Source organism: Budorcas taxicolor, chromosome 7 (genome assembly GCF_023091745.1).
Source record: "Budorcas taxicolor isolate Tak-1 chromosome 7, Takin1.1, whole genome shotgun sequence".
NCBI classification, from domain to species: domain Eukaryota; kingdom Metazoa; phylum Chordata; class Mammalia; order Artiodactyla; family Bovidae; genus Budorcas; species Budorcas taxicolor.
Genome location: NC_068916.1, coordinates 82,720,541 through 82,740,799, shown reverse-complemented (window position 1 = coordinate 82,740,799; position 20,259 = coordinate 82,720,541). Strand labels below are relative to the sequence as shown.

Sequence of the window (20,259 nt, the reverse complement as noted above, 5' to 3'; positions counted from 1 at the left end):
GACTTCTAAATTATTCTTTGAGTTAAAATTACAGTGTATTAGCTTTTAGAAACATTCATAATCCTGTTACACTAATTTATGACATTTCAGATGATTTCAAGGAGGAGCATTCTTTTAAAAAGGGGAAAGTGCAGAATTGAGCTAACTCTTCCTATGCCTTTAAACTATAGATTTCATGTGTGTGTGTGTGTGTGTGTGTGTGTGTGTGTGTGTGTGTGTGTGTGTGTATTAGTCACTCAGTCATGTCTGACTCTTTGCAACCCCACGGACTGTATAGCCCACCAGGCTCCTCTGTCCGTGGAATTCTCCAGGCAAGAATACTGGAGTGGGTAGTCATTCCCTTCTTCAGGGGATCTTCCTGTCCCAAGAATTGAACCCGGGTCTCCTTCATTGCAGGCAAATTCGTTATCGTCTGAGCCATCACATGTTCACAAAGAAAACCTTTCAATAACTTTTCAAAGTGCAGGTGTGCAAATTACTCCTGAAATAGACAGGAGCCATGTTTTCAGTATCCCCTGAACCACTCTTAAACACACCCTATAGCATTTTTCAGCTCATAAAAATTTTATGAGCTGAAAAGTTCCTTCAGATTTTTTTTTAACTGCTAACTACAGTTGCCCTCCAGCAACAGCACCCTAAGTTGCTATTAAGATCCATTTGAGCAAATAGAACATAAATGGGTCCTGCATAGTGTGTTTTGTTTAATAGTAGTAAAAAATTTTTTAAAAATCAAGATTTATGTGACTTGCTGAGAGCAGCAAAAAAAATTATGAATGCCTTGGTTTAGAGTAATATGGGTGGTATTTTTGCTTATTTGAATATACAGTATATGTAGAGGTCAATTTTATGTTTTTGAATAAATTTATACAAATTTGTACATGTACCAAGGATTTTCCAGTTTGGAAAAATGTGCCTTGATACATAAAAAGGTTGGTTTTCCAGGCACATATGTATTTTTCCTTATTAATGTACACCTGCCTTAAAACTCATTAATTTAACATCTGCTCTCAGGTTTTTCCCTTCCAAAGTGAAAAATGCTTGAAAAATTAAATTTCTCATAGAAAACAAATAAAATGAGTATAAAGCAGCTGGACCTGAGTCACCGCTCTCATTGTCTTATCAAGACAATAAACAGTGTTTTTAGTCTTAAGAAGGGCATATATAAAGCATACAGAAAAGATAGATAGATGCAGGGACAGGGGAGAAAAAGAGAGACGGAGTGAGGGAGTTAATAGATAGATACATGTTATTCTCATCCCTAGCCCCCCGCATCCCACCGCACTCACTGAAACCCCCTGCCAAAGAAGATAAACAAGTATTCCCTCTCCTTTCTGACCCACAGTTATCAATGCTGAATGGAAATTAGTTTGAAGGCAAGTCAAGGCCACATGTTTTAAGAGTGAGATTGACACATATACACTACTATGTATGAAATAGATAACTAATGAGAACCTACTGCATAGCAAAAGGAGCTCTACTCAACACTCTGTGGTGACAAAGAGGGGATATATGAATATGTATAGCTGATTTACTTTGCTCTACAGCAGAAACTAACACAGCATTGTAAAGCAACTAAACTCCAAAAAAAGAGAAAAGAAAAGTAAAAAATAAGGTAGAAAAAAGAGGAGGAAATACGTAGTTGTGTTTCCCAGACCCAGCTGACTTAAGTTTATAATTCAGATAAAAATACACACTTTGTATAAATGGTTTATGAGTTAAGTTACTCAGACTCTCCATTTCAAGTAGCCATTTATAAACTTAGATTTTTTTTTTTCCTGATGACTGTCAATTCTTCCAGGGAGATTGAGTTTCCCTTTTCCCGTTTAGTAATTTGATTACCCTCACCTCAATGCACAGCTTCCCATTTAGAAGAGTTTTTAAATGCAGAACATGTCTTACTGCTTTATCTATCATTTGACTCAACATAGTATCTACACTAACAAGAGAGTAATCTAAGTTGGGAAAAAAACTTTTGTATAGCTAGTCATTCAAGAATTTTATTTTTTTTAATTCTCAAATTAAGCATTCGTAGGAATCCCTAAGCTTCTCTTCATTTCTTTCTTTTTCATAGTAATATCTTCTTGTCACTTTTCCAGCCCCACTAACAGCAATCCTCATTCCCACTACTTGGCAGCCTGTCCTCTCTCTCCATCTCCAGTTCCAAGAGGCAGAAGAGCAATGTAGGAGAGAAGAAATATGGTTTCCAAGAAACAGCATCATTAACAGGAAAATAATGCTCCAATCCTGACCTCATTCAACTGTATTGGAAAGTGGAGATTAATATCAATACTCTGAGAGTGTATTCTCTTCTCTGCTATTCACTGTCCCACAAGAGCTTTGACATGGAGAAAGTTCTGGGTGGTAGAGGCCAAATTACCATCTAACTGGAAGCCAGCTGACTAGACATTAGAACCACCTGTGCTCCCAACAAGCGCGTCCCCAAGCAGGCTCATGAGTATCGCATAAATTACAAAAAATGACACCTCTTACAGAAAATGACACCTCTAGGGGAATAGCCCAACAGTAAGAGAAAAAAAACCTCTCAAAAAACATTCTTCTAGCTTGACTTCTCATAGCTAGGTTAAGGAAAAACGAGCATTTCTTCCTCTAATCCACACACTAAAACTAAAATACAGCAACTTAACAAAAATCGATGATCTTAACTTCTAAATTAAAAAAAGACAAACCTGTATAGATCTATTGAACTGCATATAACACGTATTCGCAATTCAGCTTACCACATTTGGAAGACAGAGTGTACTGACCTTTAAGAAGGAATAAGTTAAGTTTAATGATAAAAATTGCAAGTATTAGTCAATGTAAAGAAACAGCTTTTAAGAATTTTGCCAGAGAGATATAGAAAATACTTGAGCAGAATCAAAGGCACCATGAATATTCCTATAACTAAATCACAAAATAAATAACATTATAGCCTAGGTTTTTAGGGAACAGAGGTAATCCACTTTCTGAAATTGTATTTGATAAATATATTACAGCATTTCCTAGAATTGAGCTAGACCTTATTTGTTCTAAATATTTAAAGCTTAATGAAAATATCCAAGGACAATAGCTTGAAAATATGTTGAACTTTCTTTAAAAGAACATTTAAACTGCATACCTATTACCCACCCCACAAGTTGCATAATAAACCTGCAAATCATGGAAGAGAAAAACCAAAACAAACCTCTAGATGTCTATCAGCCCTAGGGATATGTGATACGGTTTTAGCTGTCCATAGTGTAAGTACTGAAGGTTAATAGTTAAAGACCAATGAAATGTTAACACAGTCTAGTACTACACTTGAGTAGTAACACATGGAAAGACACTGAAATTAAAACATCTTGTTCTGCATGTTCTGAAGTGATGTAACAGTGATGATTTGGTTATATTAGATGACAAAGCAGGGCTTCTTATACTTTTAAAATAAAATCATATCTAACATTCTTCCAAACTGTTTAACATATTCTTCCAATTCATGTACAAATACACAATATATGAAGCTAAAACAGAATTTTTTCACACTCCAGTTATCTTCTAATGGCAGCATTTGGCATGTTGATTTTTTTTCCAAAAGTAATTTTCAAGATAAAATGCTGATTGCCTCGAGTGGTATGTCTAGAAAGCAAAGACTTACCTGTCTTGTTTTCTCTGACCTCAATAATATAAACATTTATGTCAGGGTGGAATTTTGTCCCTGCTGGGGGTTCTGGAGTAGAAAATGCCTGTGGTCCAAAGGCTTCTTTGCCTTCCACAGTGGGAGGTCTTGTTGGCTGTGTAGTAGAAGTACTTGAAGTTGTGAAATATTCTCTATCAATATCTGTTTCTGTTTCCTTGGCTACAATATCCTCAAGGGTAGTGGGAGGAACACGAGATGTTGATTCTCCAATGATTACCATGTCACTGGTTGTTTCCTCATCAGGTTCTCTGTCAATGAGAGGTGGCTTCTCAGTGGAGGATGAAGGTGTGTGAAATCTATCTGCTGAACTGAATGCAGCAGTGATGTCACTTGGAACTGTGGCTTTAACTGTTGAAAATTCTGGGAGTTCTGTGGCCTTGGGCTTTTCAAATAATCCTGAACCTAAATCAGTATAATCCAGGGATGTTTTCTCTCTTTTCTCAGTCGTGGTCTCTTCTATAACCTGGGTAACACCGATGCTAAAAGGAGATACAAATCCCCTTGGACTGGTACCTTCTGTTTCATATTTTTGTTCAGGCCATGGGCTGAAAGTTACCTTTGACCCTGTGGTTGGTGTTAGCGTTACCACTTCATCTGTTTTTGCTTTGGTGACATCACCAGGTGGAAAAGACGTACTCTGCTCAAATTTTCCAATTGGAGTTGTTACTAAAACTGAGACTCTGTCAGAACCTGTCACTGAGCTGTCTTCAAAGACAGTATATGCTGACCCATCGCTCTCTTGTTCATCCAAAGGTGTTGTCTCCTTGGCTGTGTCAGTTGTAGATCTGGGAGGAGAAACTGGTTTTTCCGGAGTTTGTTCTTTCCAAGGAAAATCTTCTCGCGTTGCTTCCTGTATAATTTCTGTTGTTGTTCTTACAGTCTCAGGATAAATAGAAGCTTCAAAGTGAGTCTGATTAATGACTCGTATGTCTTGAGAGCGTTCACCTAGAACTTCACCTTCTGATGGTAAGGAAGGTACCAATACTCCCCATTCTGTCTTGGGGATTACAGAAAGAGGAATGGTATGGGAAGTGTCTACATAAGTAGTAGGCTCCTGGGTGCTACTATAGTTAACAAAGGTTGACCCTTCCACATCTGAAGGGTGTGCAAATTGAGGGACAGTAGACAAAGGCTTAGAGACATCCACATCTTGTCCTTCATCCAAAGCACTTCCCTCTATGGTTGCATGAGTAACTCGGACTTCTGTGCTTGTAAAAGGTGCAACTCTTTCTTCAGTTATAGAATCTCTCAAAGTGGACTTTTCTGTGGTAGCAATTGATGTAGTTGGCTGAAATCTAACTATGAATTTTTCATGGTCTATTGTGTCTTCCTCAGTAAACTCCTCTAGTGGCTTTTGAATACTACCTGGGATATGAGTGAATTCATCTCTTCCATCTTCAGTAAGACTTGGCATCTCTTTATCCTTACCACTCACTCCCGTGGTGGTGATTAAGGCAGGGGGCAATTTTGGAGAGCCTACATGTTCTGTGGACCATAAAGGTTTCGATGTTGTATTATCTTCATCCAATGACCATTTTGATACAGTAACCACCTCCACATTTAAAGTGCTCTGGATCAAATGCACTGTTGCAATACCCTCCTCATACTTTGTGGTATCTTGATAGCCATCTGTTTCTAATCCACCTGGAGTTGTAAAGTCTTCCTCCACACCTGTCGCCTCTGTTGGTGTCACGCCTAGCTTTGTCGTTGTCGTCAGTGCAGGGGATTCAAAAGATTTGGTCATTCCCACTGAATACTCTGTATGATGAATTTGCTCTGGGGAAGCTGTAGGGAACTTCATTCCAGAGAGGCCTTCTTCCTCTATTTTTTCTATAAACAAATCTTTGGTGATCTTTTCCTGTATTTCATCATTGGTGTAAGTAACTGTTCTCATCGCTGGTCTTAGTGTTTCTGTTCTTTCTCTTCCTGTTCGTGGACTGGGCGAAATAACTGTGGATGTTCCCTCAACTAATCTTTTATCACCAGAATAAGGAAACAATTCTACTTCTGTATGATGCTGTGATGGAAAAGGTGTGGTGGACACATACTGGCCAAGAAAATCTTCAGTTATCCTACCATGAGTCTGTTTCTCTTGCCTGTGGTCCATGGACGACCCATCACTGTCAGGTGAAACAACCGTTGATGCTGAGACTGACTCCACATCCTCTAGTTGGCTGCGGGTGGTGTCTTCTGAAGTCTTTGACACTGTAATGACCTCAGGTATTTGGCTAAAGATCGAGGTACGCTGACCCGATCTGACCGTAGAGGTTCTGTCTTGCCCATCATCTTCTCTCAAGGTGAATCCATAGCGGCTTGTGGTCACATATGTGCTTGTTGCTTTCTTTGCAGTTTTTGATTCCAGGGTCATCACTGTAGATACAAATGGTGTCGCAGTTACAGTGAATTCCTTAGAAGGAATGTGCTTTGAGATTTCCATAGATGTTACCAAGGGACCCACTTCTATTTGTTCAATTTGTGTAACTGATTCTTTTCTTTGTAGATCTTCCTTCACATCATCCCATGAATCAGGAGCATGATGGGAAATGACAGTTGTACTTTGGGGCATTTCTTCCTTAATTTCAGATATGTCTGGCTCTCCAAGAGGTCCTGAAGCGGAAGGTGAGTAATAGTCCATATCCCAAGGCTTCTTCGTACTTCCATCAGGTGGGAGTGATTCTGCGGCTGATCTGTGGGTACTAGTTAGAGGTTGAACTGTGGATTTCTGTTCAAAATTGACAATATTTCCTATAGGAGGGAACTTTGTTGTAATGACAGGTAATTCAGTGATTAAAGGGACAATTGGTGTAGTTCTGTCCGGTCCCATTTGTAGTTCTTCCAATAAAGTGGGTGAGACAGTTTCTGCAAGCATATTCAGTTCGATGGTTGTAGCCTCTGATATATTCTGTTTGGCTAGAAAAATAATTTCAAAGAGTTGATTAGACAAGTCACTAATAAAAAGTTGTACGTCCAGTATTTGTTAAGTGCTGTCTGCAATTTGGAGTGACCCAAAAGTGTTTTGTGATGGAGGGGAGTCTAAAAACTATACTTAACCCAAAGACAGAAACTAAACATTTAATCATCACAAAAGACTGTTCTTAGTTAACGAACGTGAACATTATGTAGTTTTCAGATAAGAAGGTCAAAAAACAAATGCTGAGTTTGGAAACAGTAGGTACATTATTCCTCAGAAACTACAGCACCAACTTGAAGTTTAGTAGGAGAACTCAATACTACTATTCTGTCTGTAGCTACACAGTGTCTCCAGGGAGAGGGAGTGCCTCAGATTGCAAAATAACAAAAAAGCCACATCAAATGTACCCGAGTTACATATCAACGATTACATGGTCCATAATGTGGAAGCTTTCATAAAAACAGGATATTAAACGTTTTAACACCACTTGTTGCTTGATCCCAGGTGTTGGACATTTGTCTTCATGTTCTTTTCAACTCTGCAGGGTAGCCTTGTTTATAATAAATACTAAAATGCCTCTGGCAGAGGCTGCTTGGCATTTGTTGTATTCTACATCTTGTTCTATGTTCTACACGATATGTTTATAACTCTTACGAGTCTTGGGTCCAGGCTTACTTTCAGGAAACACAAACGGAGAACAGGAAGTAACGTACCCACATGATATATTTTAGCTCTGTAATTACAAATCACTGGAAACAACCCTGAGCATCAGAAAGAATGGGCTCAGGCAATAAAAAGTAACATGTCATCATAAAATGCTACATTATAACGCCTCCAGATTTACAGAGAATGGCCTGGACTGTTGAAAGAAATTTAAGTTGTATATAAAAATGACAGTGTTGTAGATAGGATTCCATCTCACCATAAAGAAAATGCAGTAGTTAGGCACATAAAGATTTTGTCTTTTTAAAAATACTCAAGATTTTCAAAAATCAAAAACTGCCACTAGCCTCAGAAGGAACTGATCTGAGGACCTCTGTGGTCACTGCTTTGCTAAGTTGTAATATCTGTAGTATCTATAATATCTTGTGGCCTACTCTTAATAACCCCCAAACCAGAGTCCTTGGAAGACAAAACTGGTTGATTACTTTTGAGCTCCATCTACTCTGTCAAAACTTAATGATATTAGGGCACTGTAACTGCTCTGTGTGATAAGAGAATGGCAAAGATAAGTCATTATATATTTGTCCAAATTCAACCCAAATGTTGAATGAACAACACAAGAGTGAATCCTAATGTAAACTACAGACTTTGAGTGATTATGTTGTGTCCATGTGGTTTCATTGGTCTAATAAATGTGCCATTTTGACGGGGGATGTTGACAATGGGAGAGGCTGTGCATGAGTGTGGACAGGGCATATATGGGAAATCTCTGAATGTTCCACTAAATTTTACTGTGAACTTAAAACTATTAAATAAAGCCTATTTTAAAATTTTAATGATAAAATGATGTGATTTTGTTGTAAATCAGACTTGAGCTGTAACAGATTCCTCATTTTTTTTTGGTCTGGTATGAGCTATTATTAGTTGTGTTCATTCCCTAGACCATTTTGAAGCCCAGATTCATTAATATTATACAAAAACTTGGTGACCATTTCATTATGCTGTATTTAAAATTCTTTAGTCTGTCACTCTTTATCCCTTTATCTTAAAACAAAACTAAACAATAAAAACAAAAAGAATTAGACTCTTAAAAACATGTTAAATAATGTTTTTCCCCCCTTTTTTAAAGAAAGCTTTTTCTGCAATCATTTCCTGGAGGAAGCTTTGGTCTATTTTGATTGACATGAACAACTTAAGGAACCAAAGTGAAGTTGACTATTTTTCTTTTCATTCAATTCTCTATCCTCTGAAATTCCATAACTGTTACCTCATTTAACTGCCAGATATCATGTTTGTTTTATAACTGCATTCTTTGGGGAAGCAGTAAAATATACATACAGAGAAAGTTCCCAAGGAAACATAATATAAACACTTGGTACACTACATATTAGAGAAAATTTAATCATATTATTATTAATAACAACACAAAAGCTAATTTTGCTTTTTCCCTCTGAGTATTTCCATGGCTGATGAAATTCACTTAAAAGGAGGTGATCACTGGCTGAGAGCCAAAACAGGGCTTATGAATCAGGTCTTCCTAATGTTCCAACCCAGTTTGTATGCCAGCAACTGTCTACAGTACTATGAAAATACTTTTCATATCATTTTAAAAACGAAAGACTCAGATTTCAAAAACTACATGACTGTATGTCATTATCAATTGGTATTGTACTATTTGGTGCTGTCTTCATCTAGGCCTGAAACATAGTCATATGATGGTAGTGTGTCTCAGGATCTCCTTTACAAAGCTACATGACTTTGTTTTCAGAGCAAGGGTTTTTAATGAGAGCCCCATTTAAGGGTCTGCTTATAGTTAAGCTGATTAATTCTACTATTTGGAATGGAAAACCTCAGACTTCCTTTTGGGGTTGGGTTACTTTTTCATCAACTTAACAGGGTTGGGTTACTTTTTCATCAACGTAACAGATGACTTCCATCACAACTCAGTATATCTGAGCATCTGCGCCATTTGTTTCAACCCTTCCGAAAAAAAAAAAAGAACTAATTTAAAAAAAAAACAACACAAATATTTACAAAACAATAACCTAAGAATAAATACCAGTGTATTAATGATGACTATTACAAAAGTGAAAACACATCTCCAGATTTTTCTGAAAGTGTCTCTCCACAAGAATTCACGTGGAGAAGTTTTTGTCCTGGAAAACTACCAGTGTCCCTTCTTCAGCTTCATTATCGAGGAAGCCGTCGGAAAGCAGCAGGCTTCTCTCCCACAAAAGCTCCCCTCGAACATTTGCAGCTGTTTGCCACACAGATGTTTCACATCACTGTACTTATGGTATTTTATATCCTATGGACTATCTTCTCCAGTGCTTCCATTGTGAGACACAAGGCACATTTTCCTAATGAAATATGAAAACCCTATTAGCAGCACAATAGTCAATTTAATTTACAGCCATACTGCCTTTATTATAGGGAAATGACTAGATATTCAAAAAGTTGATTTGGGGTTCACAGTTGCAGAAAGAGTAACGGTTGGAACCGCAGGATTAGAATTCAAAGTAATGTTTAAGTTTTATGAGTGATTGAATGCCAACCGATTCAAATTCAATAAAGAGAAAACATTTCAAAAAGACCAGTTAGGGAAGGATACGTTTTGACACCTATGGTCAGATTATGATCTAGGGTGCAGAAAAGATAACAAGCTGATCATAGGTTAGAAGGGCAGATCAATTGTAAAAGTGAACAAATACAGAAGAAAGACATCATAGGAAGTGGTGGGTATTTATTTAGTCTTCTTTAGACCATTATCTTTAGCTCCAAGCTTAACTGAACAGAGGGATGTGAAAAACAATGAGGGTTCAAAGCAAGATGGCATAGGTGATTAGAGGCCTAGAAATTAAAATTTCAAAACAAGGAAATTGTTTCAGCTGAAGGAGACACTGAGGGACAACTGAATAATGGTTTTCAATAGTAGAAGTGCTGTTATTTAGATTTTGGTTTCCAACTTGAGAAGGAAAGATGGACTCGGATTCTAATGCCAAGGGTTTAGATAATTAGGAAAACAGTCTGAGAGTGATAATAATAGGATATTGGAATGTGTTTTCTGTGAAACATTCCCTATCTTCCTCTCCTGGAGATCTTTAATAATATTAAATGAGAGGTTATCACGAGTCTTTAATGGTTTTGAGTCACTTAAATTTGGGGAGTATGGATGAACCTTCAGAGCACTGCATAACTCTATTTCGCAAAACTTAACTCTGAGGTCAAAGAAAAATGAAAAGTGCACAATTTAATCAAGGGGAAACCAGCAGGAAGACTTTATTTCACGAGGACATTAATTTCCTTGTTTTTCAAATCTGTTTAACAAGAACAGATTCTAATTATATTTATCATCGGCCATTGTTAACGTTCTATTCAGTGATTTCAGAAGAGGGAATTACACCAAAGTGAGATTTGGTATTGTTTACTCACCATGAAGTGGCCTTAAAAACACTTTTGACATTTGGTAAAAGCAAACAAGAAAAATATGGTTATATTTCTAAATTCTTCAACTTAACCAACTAGATGTACATCCCTGACATCACTTTTGGAATTTGTCCTTAAGGTCACAATTCTTATTACTTTAACCCTATAGATTTAGTCATGACTCAGCTCTGTGGGAAACTACAGCAGGTAAGTCATTTTAAGGATATTTTTCAAATTAAAAAAATGTATATGTTTTAAAAAGAATCTTTTAAAAATGAATTCGAAATTTGGGGAGGGTGTTGGCATTGTGTGTTAAGGAAGGCTTTTATGTATGACTAAACTCTTAATCTTTTATGTGCTGAATAAATTTTGAGTATGGTAGAGTCTTAGGGAAGAACTAAATAAGAATCTAGTCTTTAGCTTAACTGGGGTAAAAAAACAAAAATTTGAATCTATTATATCTGCAAGTTATATATTTCCAAGTTATATAGATTCAAATGAATTAGGGAGAAAAAAGACCTAAACTTTCAAATTTTATTCACATTTTATACAGATGTTTTAGTAGGTGGTTATTCTACTTGAATCTAAGTATCTTGTTATTTTGTACATTCATGTGAATTCCTTATTTAAATAAATAATTTAAAACACATCAGGATGAATTTTTTGGAGCTATAGACAGGCTTTGTTTGACATTTTTCTCTCATAGAAAACAAAAATGTTTAAAAGTTTTCTAGTGCCAGGTTTATAAAGCATAAGAAAATAAAATCAAGCAAGGTAGTCACACTGGATAATTCAACTCCTTCCTGAATTTAACTTCTCTAATCCACCTCTTCCCTCCCCTCCCCAATACACACACAAAAATTTGATTTTCTCCTTTAATCACACCAGTCACTTAACATAAAACTGATTTTAAAGCTTGAACTACTTGAAAATATTCCCGGAACTACTGTTATGGGTATGTGGCTTAAAAGAATGGTATCTTCCTACTTCTGAGGATAAGGTTTGGCTATTACTGTTGTTTTGTTTGTTTTCCTGAAAATGATCAAGACTTTTCCTGCAGTTTCATGGCCTAAGAACAAAAACAAATAATTCCAAAGGCTTTTCATGGCCAGCTTGTATTGCACTGATACACAACACATGGCTTGAACACTCAGAAAGTTGAGTTTACAGGAGGAGATCCAAACAGAAATATCTTAGCTGGGAGATAGCAGGATATGAAATTACACCTTTCCACTGCACTAACAATCTATTCTCCTGACTACTCAGATATCCCACTTCAGTGTCTTTTTGGTTGATGAAGAAAGTCTGTATATTTAGAAGCCAGTTATAAAATAAGCTAGTGTATTTTTGACTCATTTCAGTTACTGTTGACCCTCTGTATCCATGGGTTCAATATCCGAGGATTCAACCAACTTCTGATTAAAAAACAAAAAAACAAAAAACTCCAGGAAGTTACAAAAAGCAAGACTTGAAATTGCTGTGGGCTAGCAACTACTTACATAGTTGATATTATATCCCATTATACGGTATAGGTACTATAAGTACTTCTGGTGTCCCTGCGGGCCCTAGGAGCAATCTCCCATGGATACCAAGAGGATGACTGTTTGTATTGCTAAAACAATACATATATTGAAAACTTAGTAAAAAAATTCTCACTAATTCAATACAATATGGCTCCATCTTGAACACACTAAAGGTCACCAAAATTTCTAGCAGATCTTTGTTTTGCTGGCATAATATAGATCCTACAGTAAATATCACAGTGAGACTCTGGATTAGTTGCTTGTTTAATTAAGCATTCTACAAGCATGACACTATGGTATGTGACTGCTAGTGCTAAAGTAATTTAAGGACATGTAAAAATTAAAATATATCATTAATGTTGAGAAATGTTACTTCAAATCCATTTTAAGTTATTTTAAATTCATACTTAACTGAAGGTAGCCTATTTATGTTAGAGCTTGCCAAAAAACATATACTGTACTTTAATATGATTCTAGAGCATTAGAAGGAACATATGTCCATTATATGAAATAAACTGAGATAAAATGAAATTTTCACTTATAGCATGGTTCATTTTTAGGTATTATCCATGTCAGCTCCAAGTACTCACCTGCAGTTACTGAAATTTAAATCCTCTGCTATTTGAAAGAAAGGGTGATACCAAACAAAGAGGGAAAAAAACAGAACTCAGGGATTCAACTCAGCCATGACTGGCCCCAGCATTATAATAGCACCAACAATCCAATTGCATTGAAGGACTGCAATTAATATAAAACAAGTGCTCAGAAACATGTTCTGTGCAATGCAGCACAGTTAAGGCCTTTGCCTGACATTTTTTCATCCTCTCTAAAAACCATTTGTCTAACTTGTTTTAACCACATCACTGCTGTTTCGTTTCCTTGTTTTTGAGAGTCACTGAACTGTTTCCATTCCGTGCACACAATGCAAGACATGGAATCATTCCAATGGCTAGTTGAACATCAATTGCATGCCTTCGAAGCTTTTTTTTTTTTTTTTAATCTAGAATGTTTTAAAAGGTATCAAACACTTACGTTTAAAGCAGTAGGCATCAAATCTGCTATCAGGGGGAGGGAAGCCTGTCTGGTTCTCAAAACGATACAGGGTTCTCACCCCAAGTAAACCACCTCCACACTGGGCCCTGGCCACAGTCACAGGGTGGCGAACGCTGGAGTCCAACAGCCACCCGTAATCACACCGGTCGAAGCCGTTCCTCCACGCTGCTTGGAGCTCCCCCACCGTCGCCAGGCGGGCATCCTGGTTTTTACACTCCTCTCCAGCTTCCTCAAAGGTGAACTTATTGGGAGCAGTGACGTGGAACACATCACCTGCAATAAGAACAAGAAAAAAAGGGTCTAAAATTTACTCTTCAGTCTTTTCCTGTTTATAGGAGATGGGGAAAAGCACACCATTCTTTTTTTATAGTGAGTAATCATCTTCTGATATTTACAGCAGAAAACTCAGTTACCTAATTTTGTTATTATTAATATTAGTGTATGATAAGAAATAACACAATAAACACACACCAGAAACGTTTCATTTTATATACGTACATTCCCTAGGTCATAGAAGCAGTCATTTGATAATACAGTTACAATAGATTCTTTAAAGTGAACAAACTTTTCCAACTGATTCTTTGATTTACTGTCCAGGAAATGGGTTTTCTCTCCAATGAAAGAGGCTGTGGTGTACTTATTAACATTGCATGCCGGAAGGAGAAAGCTGCACTGAAATGTCTTTGAGGTCATTTTTCTTTGTTTATCCTAAAATCAAATGGCAATTTTCTGACTCTTTCATCCATTTCTGCCTTCAAAATGGATTAACTCCCAGCAAAGCAAACAACAAAACAACAAGACTTCCAAGGTCTGAAGAGGGGGAGGGAAAGGGGCAGAATGGAATGTGGTTGCCTGCTTTTCTGTCCTAGGCACAGGGCTGCCCTGAGAGTTACGCAGGTCATGGCCTGCCCTTGGGCAGGGCTGAGGATGTATGAGGACCAATATCAGCTCCCAATCAACCAGCCAAAGAGACCAAAAGTCCCCCTGGAAGAAGGGGCACCCTTTTTTTCACTTGCTCTGCCCAAGGTGGATACCGTTTGAAATCCGTCTGCCTTTCGGTTCTCACAAAGTTACCATAAGGGACTCTAACTAGGTTGGGGAAACTTTCATGTTTATTTATTGATTAACAAAGAAAGGGTGAACATTTCCTTTGTTCTCCACATTAGGCTCAATTAGACCCAATTAGTATGCTCATTATCACTTAACATGTCACAGTAAAATATTCTGGAAATGCCAGAGAGCTTGTTAAATAGGAATGTTACTTGTGTAATGTAACAACTGCCTGAAATGAATGCAATGTGAATTAAATTATGCTTTTCACAAGTGGCTAAAAGACAGAGGTAGAATTAGAGAAGACCTAAGCAAATAGAGCTTCCCTGGTGGCTCAGACGGTAAAGCGTCTGCCTGCAATGCGGGAGACCCGGGTTCGATTTCTGGGTCGGGAAGATCCCCTGGAAAAGGAAATGGCAATCCACTCCAGCACTCTTGCCTGGAAAATCCCATGGACGGAGAAGCCTGATAGGCTACAGTCCGTGGGGTCCCAAAGAGCTGGACACAACTGAGCGACTTCGCTTTCACTTTCAAGGAAATAGAGCAGGCAGGATGAGGAGTACAAAATGAGGTAGAGAGGTAGCTAAAATTTTGAGAGCCCATTTTTACAGCAGCCAGGGGTCCTGCTTCCATTTTACTGAGTCTTGTCTCTGCTTCTATGATCTATCAGACACAAGAGCTCTCATGATCTGGACCTCCACCTGACTAAATCCAGAGGTAACAAATTATTGTTTAAAATGAATAGAGCCATTACTCCGTGTGCGAATGTCATAACTTTATAAAACCAGAAAATTATAGTCAGGAGGAAAAGGTCAAGTCACCCAGATCGGCTCTTCTCACTACAAATCTAAAAACGCTGCCAATGAAACGAGGACAAATTCCAATAAAAGCTATTTGATGAAGAAAGAGAAAAATGACTTTTACCTGACTGCAAAAGTAAGGCAGAAGTGAGAATGGGGTTTTGTCCTTAATTATCTAGGCTGGCAAAGGACAGTAACCTCAACCCAAAAACACACTAAAAGAACAAAGTGAAGTCCGCTCAGTCGTGTCCGACTCTTTGCAACCCCATAGACTGTAGCCTACCAGGCTCCTCCATCCATGGGATTTTCCAGGCAAGAGTACTGGAGTGGGTTGCTATTGCCTTCTGCAGAGGATCTTCCGACCCAGGGATCGAACCCGGGTCTCCCACGTTGTAGGCAGACGCTTTACCATCTGAGCCACCAGGGAAGCCTAAAGAACAAAGGCCCCCCCCATTCCTAGAATGTCTCCCTTCCCAGTAGGTTTTAAAATCATAAGGTCATAGTACCAGTTGCATAGCACGTATTCAATAATTTGTTACATGAGTGGCATTTCAGGTTCTTATTCAGAAAAAAGGTGCCATTTTTCCTTCCATCCTTCCCAAGCAGCACAGTAAAGACTGCTCCCTAGGCTGCAGTGCTCTGGGTAGCTGCCATCTGGGACAGGAGATTCATCTCGCCTGTGGATCTGGCTCAAAGCAATGGGCTACATACAGTCCATGGGGTCGCATAAGAGTCAGACACTACTTAACTGACTAAATAACAGGAAAATAAGAACAAAACCTGGGGAAAGGCAGACAGACAGACCATGTCGCCCCAAGCAGCCTCAGCAGCCTTGTTCACCTGAGCATTACGCTTGCATTTGGCCTGAAAGCAATGGAAGTGTGAAAGAGGGCAGCCCGCCAGCACGCTTCCCTCCAAGGTGGAACCCTTGCGTTTGTTATTACAGCTGGAATATCAATTTTGTTGCCTTCGTTTCCTGTATGGTGAGGTACTTCTACATGGAGGCAAGAGTACTGTTCCTTTTCAGTAATAAGACTGATCAGACAACCAGAGCAAGGCATAGAAATAAATTAAATGAGTAAACCTCTGCTTCACCAAACAGCAACTTTCACCCACACGATGGGGGGAATCAACTTCTCCAAATACAGCCAGACCAAAGGGCTAATGAAGAAAAATGACGGCATGATTTTCTGGATAACTTGTTTCTCTGTTTTAAGTAGCAAACATGTTTGTGGTATTAACGGAAGGAAAGGTTTTGGTAAGTGCTGGCAGGTTAAAAAAAATACCCTTATTATTATCAAATGAAAAAAGATCTACTTATAGAACTTTTCATTAAAAACTCTTATTAAGTCTGACTTTATATTAAATTATTTAATTCACTTGTTTGGGGTATACAATATCTATCTCTCCAAGCTCCAAAAAATAGTGATTTTACTTATTTAAGTATAAATTCTGTTATTCCCCTATTTTCCTTTTCATTTGTATGCAAAAACTTTTCAAACATTGCAAATTAAATTTTAAAAACTTATTGAAAGTGAAGTCATCATTGGATTTCATGTAACTCAGATGAAAAAGGGAAGATTTAACTAGCATTAATGTGACTTAAGGTGAGAATCAAAACAACTCATCTATAAAGATCCATATGTGTGGCCCATCATTATACATGGCATAAGTGTTGTTTGATTTTGAAATAATAATAAAAAAAACAGTTACTTTAACTCTGTTGCAAAAAATAGATGTCTAAGCCTTCCTAAATCATACTTGTTTAACATAAACATCGCCTTGTCTATTTCAGAATTCTAATGATACAGTGAAGCATCCATACTACGGAACTATCTTACTGAGTCTAGAAGCTTTTAGAACTGACACTCAATCTAACAAAAGAAACTAAGTTGAATGTCTATATTGTGACCTTTCTACGTAACAACCTCAAAATATTAACGTCAGACATCTAATACTGTTCTCAAATGTGCCAGAATATCCTGGCATCAGTTTCATATACTAAAACCCAAAGGAAAAAAAAGTATTAAAGGGTAATACACAGATAGCAATCACTGAATTAATTCATATTCCTAAGTATTCTTGACTTCTAAGACATCTGTTTTTACTTCTTATTGATATACTAAAATAATCTTCTGTCAAGTCCTTTTTGATTCACAAGCTACCTGGCTTTAGACAGTCTTAGACATTATGTATTTTTTTATCTAACATAATACAAATGTACATGATCTGTTGTTTAAATCAGAATTAACCTATTAAAAGGTTTACCACTGAGCTTCCCGGGCAGCTCAGTGGTAGAGAATCCACCTGTAATGCAGGAGATGTGGGCTCAATCCCTGGATCTGGAAGATGCCCTGGAGGAGGAAACGGCAACCCACTCCAGTATTCTTCCCTAAAAAATCCCGTGGACACAGGAGCCTGGTGGACTACTGTCCATGGGCCTGCAAAGGGTTGGACATGACTGAGTGACTAAGCTAGTACACAACCAAATAAAAGCTTATTGCTGAAGATGTAGGTTGGGAAGATTATTAACGTATAGTCCAAGTTCTAAGAATACAATTTCCAAAAATGCCTTATACAAAAAACTGGTAATCCCTGGGACATGACTAGGTATCCAACAAGAAGAGGTTTTGTGGACAACAGCATTTGGAAAACAACTACATACAAGTCATCTGACAGGTTTCATTTCTGTAAGACTTCTCAGAGCAGGTAGTATTATAGAACTTACTGTGAGTTCCTATAAAGAAGTCAGGATTTTTAAGCCATTTGACCATTTGAGGAAAGAATAATCTCCTTTTGTCATAGAAGACTAACTAATAGTCCACGGATCTATTTCTTAGAGCAGATTGGACTAAACTGCCATAGCGACATGTACGGCAGCAGCGTGAACACCCTCTTCCAATAACACAAGAGAAGACTCTACACATGGACATCACCAGACGGTCAACATTGAAATCAGACTGATTATATTCTTGTAGCCAAAGAAGGAGAAGCTCTATACAGTCAGCAAAAACAAGACTAGGAGCTGACTGTGGCTCAGACCATGAACTCCTTATTGCCAAATTCACACTTAAATTGAAGAAAGTAGGGAAAACCACTAGACCATGCAGGTATGACCTAAATCAAACCCCTTACAATTATACAGTGGAAGTGACAAATAGATTCAAGGGATTAGATCTGATAGACAGAGTGTGTGAAGAACTATGGATGGAGGTTTGTGACATTTTATAGGAGACAGGGATCAAGACCATCCCCAAGGAAAAAAAAATGCAAAAAGGCAAAATGGCTGTCTGAGGAGGCATTACAAATAGCTGTGAAAATAAAAGAAGTGAAAGGCAAAGGAGAAATGGAAAGATATACCATTTGAATGCAGAGTTCCAAAGAATAGGAAGGAGAGATAAGAAAGCCTTCCTCAGTGATCAGTGCAAAGAAATAGAGGAAAACAATAGATTGGGAAAGACTAGAGATCTCTTCAAGAAAATTAGAGATACCAAGGGAACATTTCATGCAAAGATGGGCTCAATTAGGACAGAAATTGTATGGACCTAACAGAAGCAGAAAAGGCGATGGCACCCCACTCCAGTACTCTTGCCTGGAAAATCCCATGGATAGAGGAGCTTGATGGGCTGCAGTCCAAGGGGGCGCAAGGATTCGGACAAAACTTAGCGACTTCACTTTGACTTTTCACTTTTCATGCATTGGAGAAGGAAATGGCAACCCACTCCAGTGTTCTTGCCTGGAGAATCCCAGGGACAGGGGAGCCTGGTGGGCTGCCATCTATGAGGTCGCACAGAGTTGGACACGACTGAAACGACTTAGCAGCAGCAGCAACAGAAGCAGAGGATAATAAGAAGAGGTGGCAAGAATACAAAGGAGAACTGTATGAAAAAGAGCTCACGACTGAGATAATCATGATGGTATGATCACTCACCAAGACCCAGACATCTTGGAATGCAAAGTCGGATGGGCCTTAGGAAGCATCACTACGAACAAAGCTAGTGGAGGTGATGGAATTCCAGTTGAGCTATTTCAAATCCTGAAAGATGATGCGGTGAAACTGCTGCATTCAAATGCCAGCAAATGTGGAAAACCCAGCAGTGGCTGCAGGACTGGAAAAGGTCAGTTTTCATTCCAATCTCAAAGGAAAGCAATGTCAAAGAATGCTAAAACTAACACACAATTGCACTCATCTCACACACTAGTAATGTTCAAAATTCTCCAAGCCAGGCTTCAACAGAACACGAACTGTGAACTTCCAGATGTGCAAGCTCGATTTAGAAAAGGCAAAGGAACCAGAGATCAAATGGCCAGCATCCGCTGGATCATGAAAAAAGCAAGAGAGTTCCATAAAAACATCTATTTCTGCTTTATTGACTACACTAAAGCCTTTGACTGTGTGGATCACAACAAGCTGTAAAAAATTCTTGAAGAGATGGGAATACCAGATTACCTGACCTGCCTCTTGAGAAATCTGCATGCAGGTCAGGAAGCAATAGTTAGAACTGGACATGGAACAACAGACTGATTCCAAATTGGGAAGGGAGTATGCCAAGGCTGTATATTGTCACCCTGCTTATTTAACTTATATGCAGAGTACATCATGAGAAACGCTGGGCCGGATGAAGCACACATTGGAATCAAGATTGCCGGGAAAAATATCAATAACCTCAGATATGCAGATGACACCACCCTTATGGCAGAAAGTGAAGAACTAAAAAGCCTCTTCATGAAAGTGAAAGAGGAGAGTGAAAGAGTTGGCTTAAAGCTCAACATTCAGAAAACAAAGATCATGGCATCCAGTCCCATCTTCATGGGAAATAGATGGGTAAACAGTGGAAACAGTGTCAGACTTAATTTCTGGGGGCTCCAAAATCACTGCTGATGGTGATTGTAGCCATGAAATTAAAAGATGCTTACTCCTTGGAAGGAAAGTTATGACCAACCTAGATAGCATATTGAAAAGCAGAGACATTACTTTGCCAACAAAGGTCTGTCTAGCGAAGGCTATAGTTTTTCCTGTGGTCATGTATGGATGTGAGAGTTGGACTGTGAAGAAGGCTGAGCGCCGAAGAATTGATGCTTTTGAACCGTGGTGTTGGAGAAGACTCTGGAGAGTCCCTTGGACTGCAAGGAGATCCAACCAGTAAATTCTAAAGG

At 38.3% G+C, this 20,259-nt stretch overlaps 1 protein-coding gene across 2 annotated transcripts in view; it reads right to left on the bottom strand.

Moving 5' to 3' along the window:
* The window catches only part of VCAN (versican), a 119,800-nt gene that overhangs the window by 64,049 nt on the left and 35,492 nt on the right, over positions 1 to 20,259 (bottom strand). Inside the window, exons 6-7 of one of the 2 annotated variants that reach the window (XM_052642748.1) lie at positions 13,232 to 13,525; positions 3,635 to 6,586 (exon numbers count right to left, since the gene is read on the bottom strand). In XM_052642748.1, the coding sequence (XP_052498708.1) occupies positions 3,635 to 6,586; positions 13,232 to 13,525 (3,246 nt within the window). The remainder of the gene's footprint in view (positions 1 to 3,634; positions 6,587 to 13,231; positions 13,526 to 20,259) is intronic. The other variant, XM_052642749.1, reaches the window with a different exon arrangement.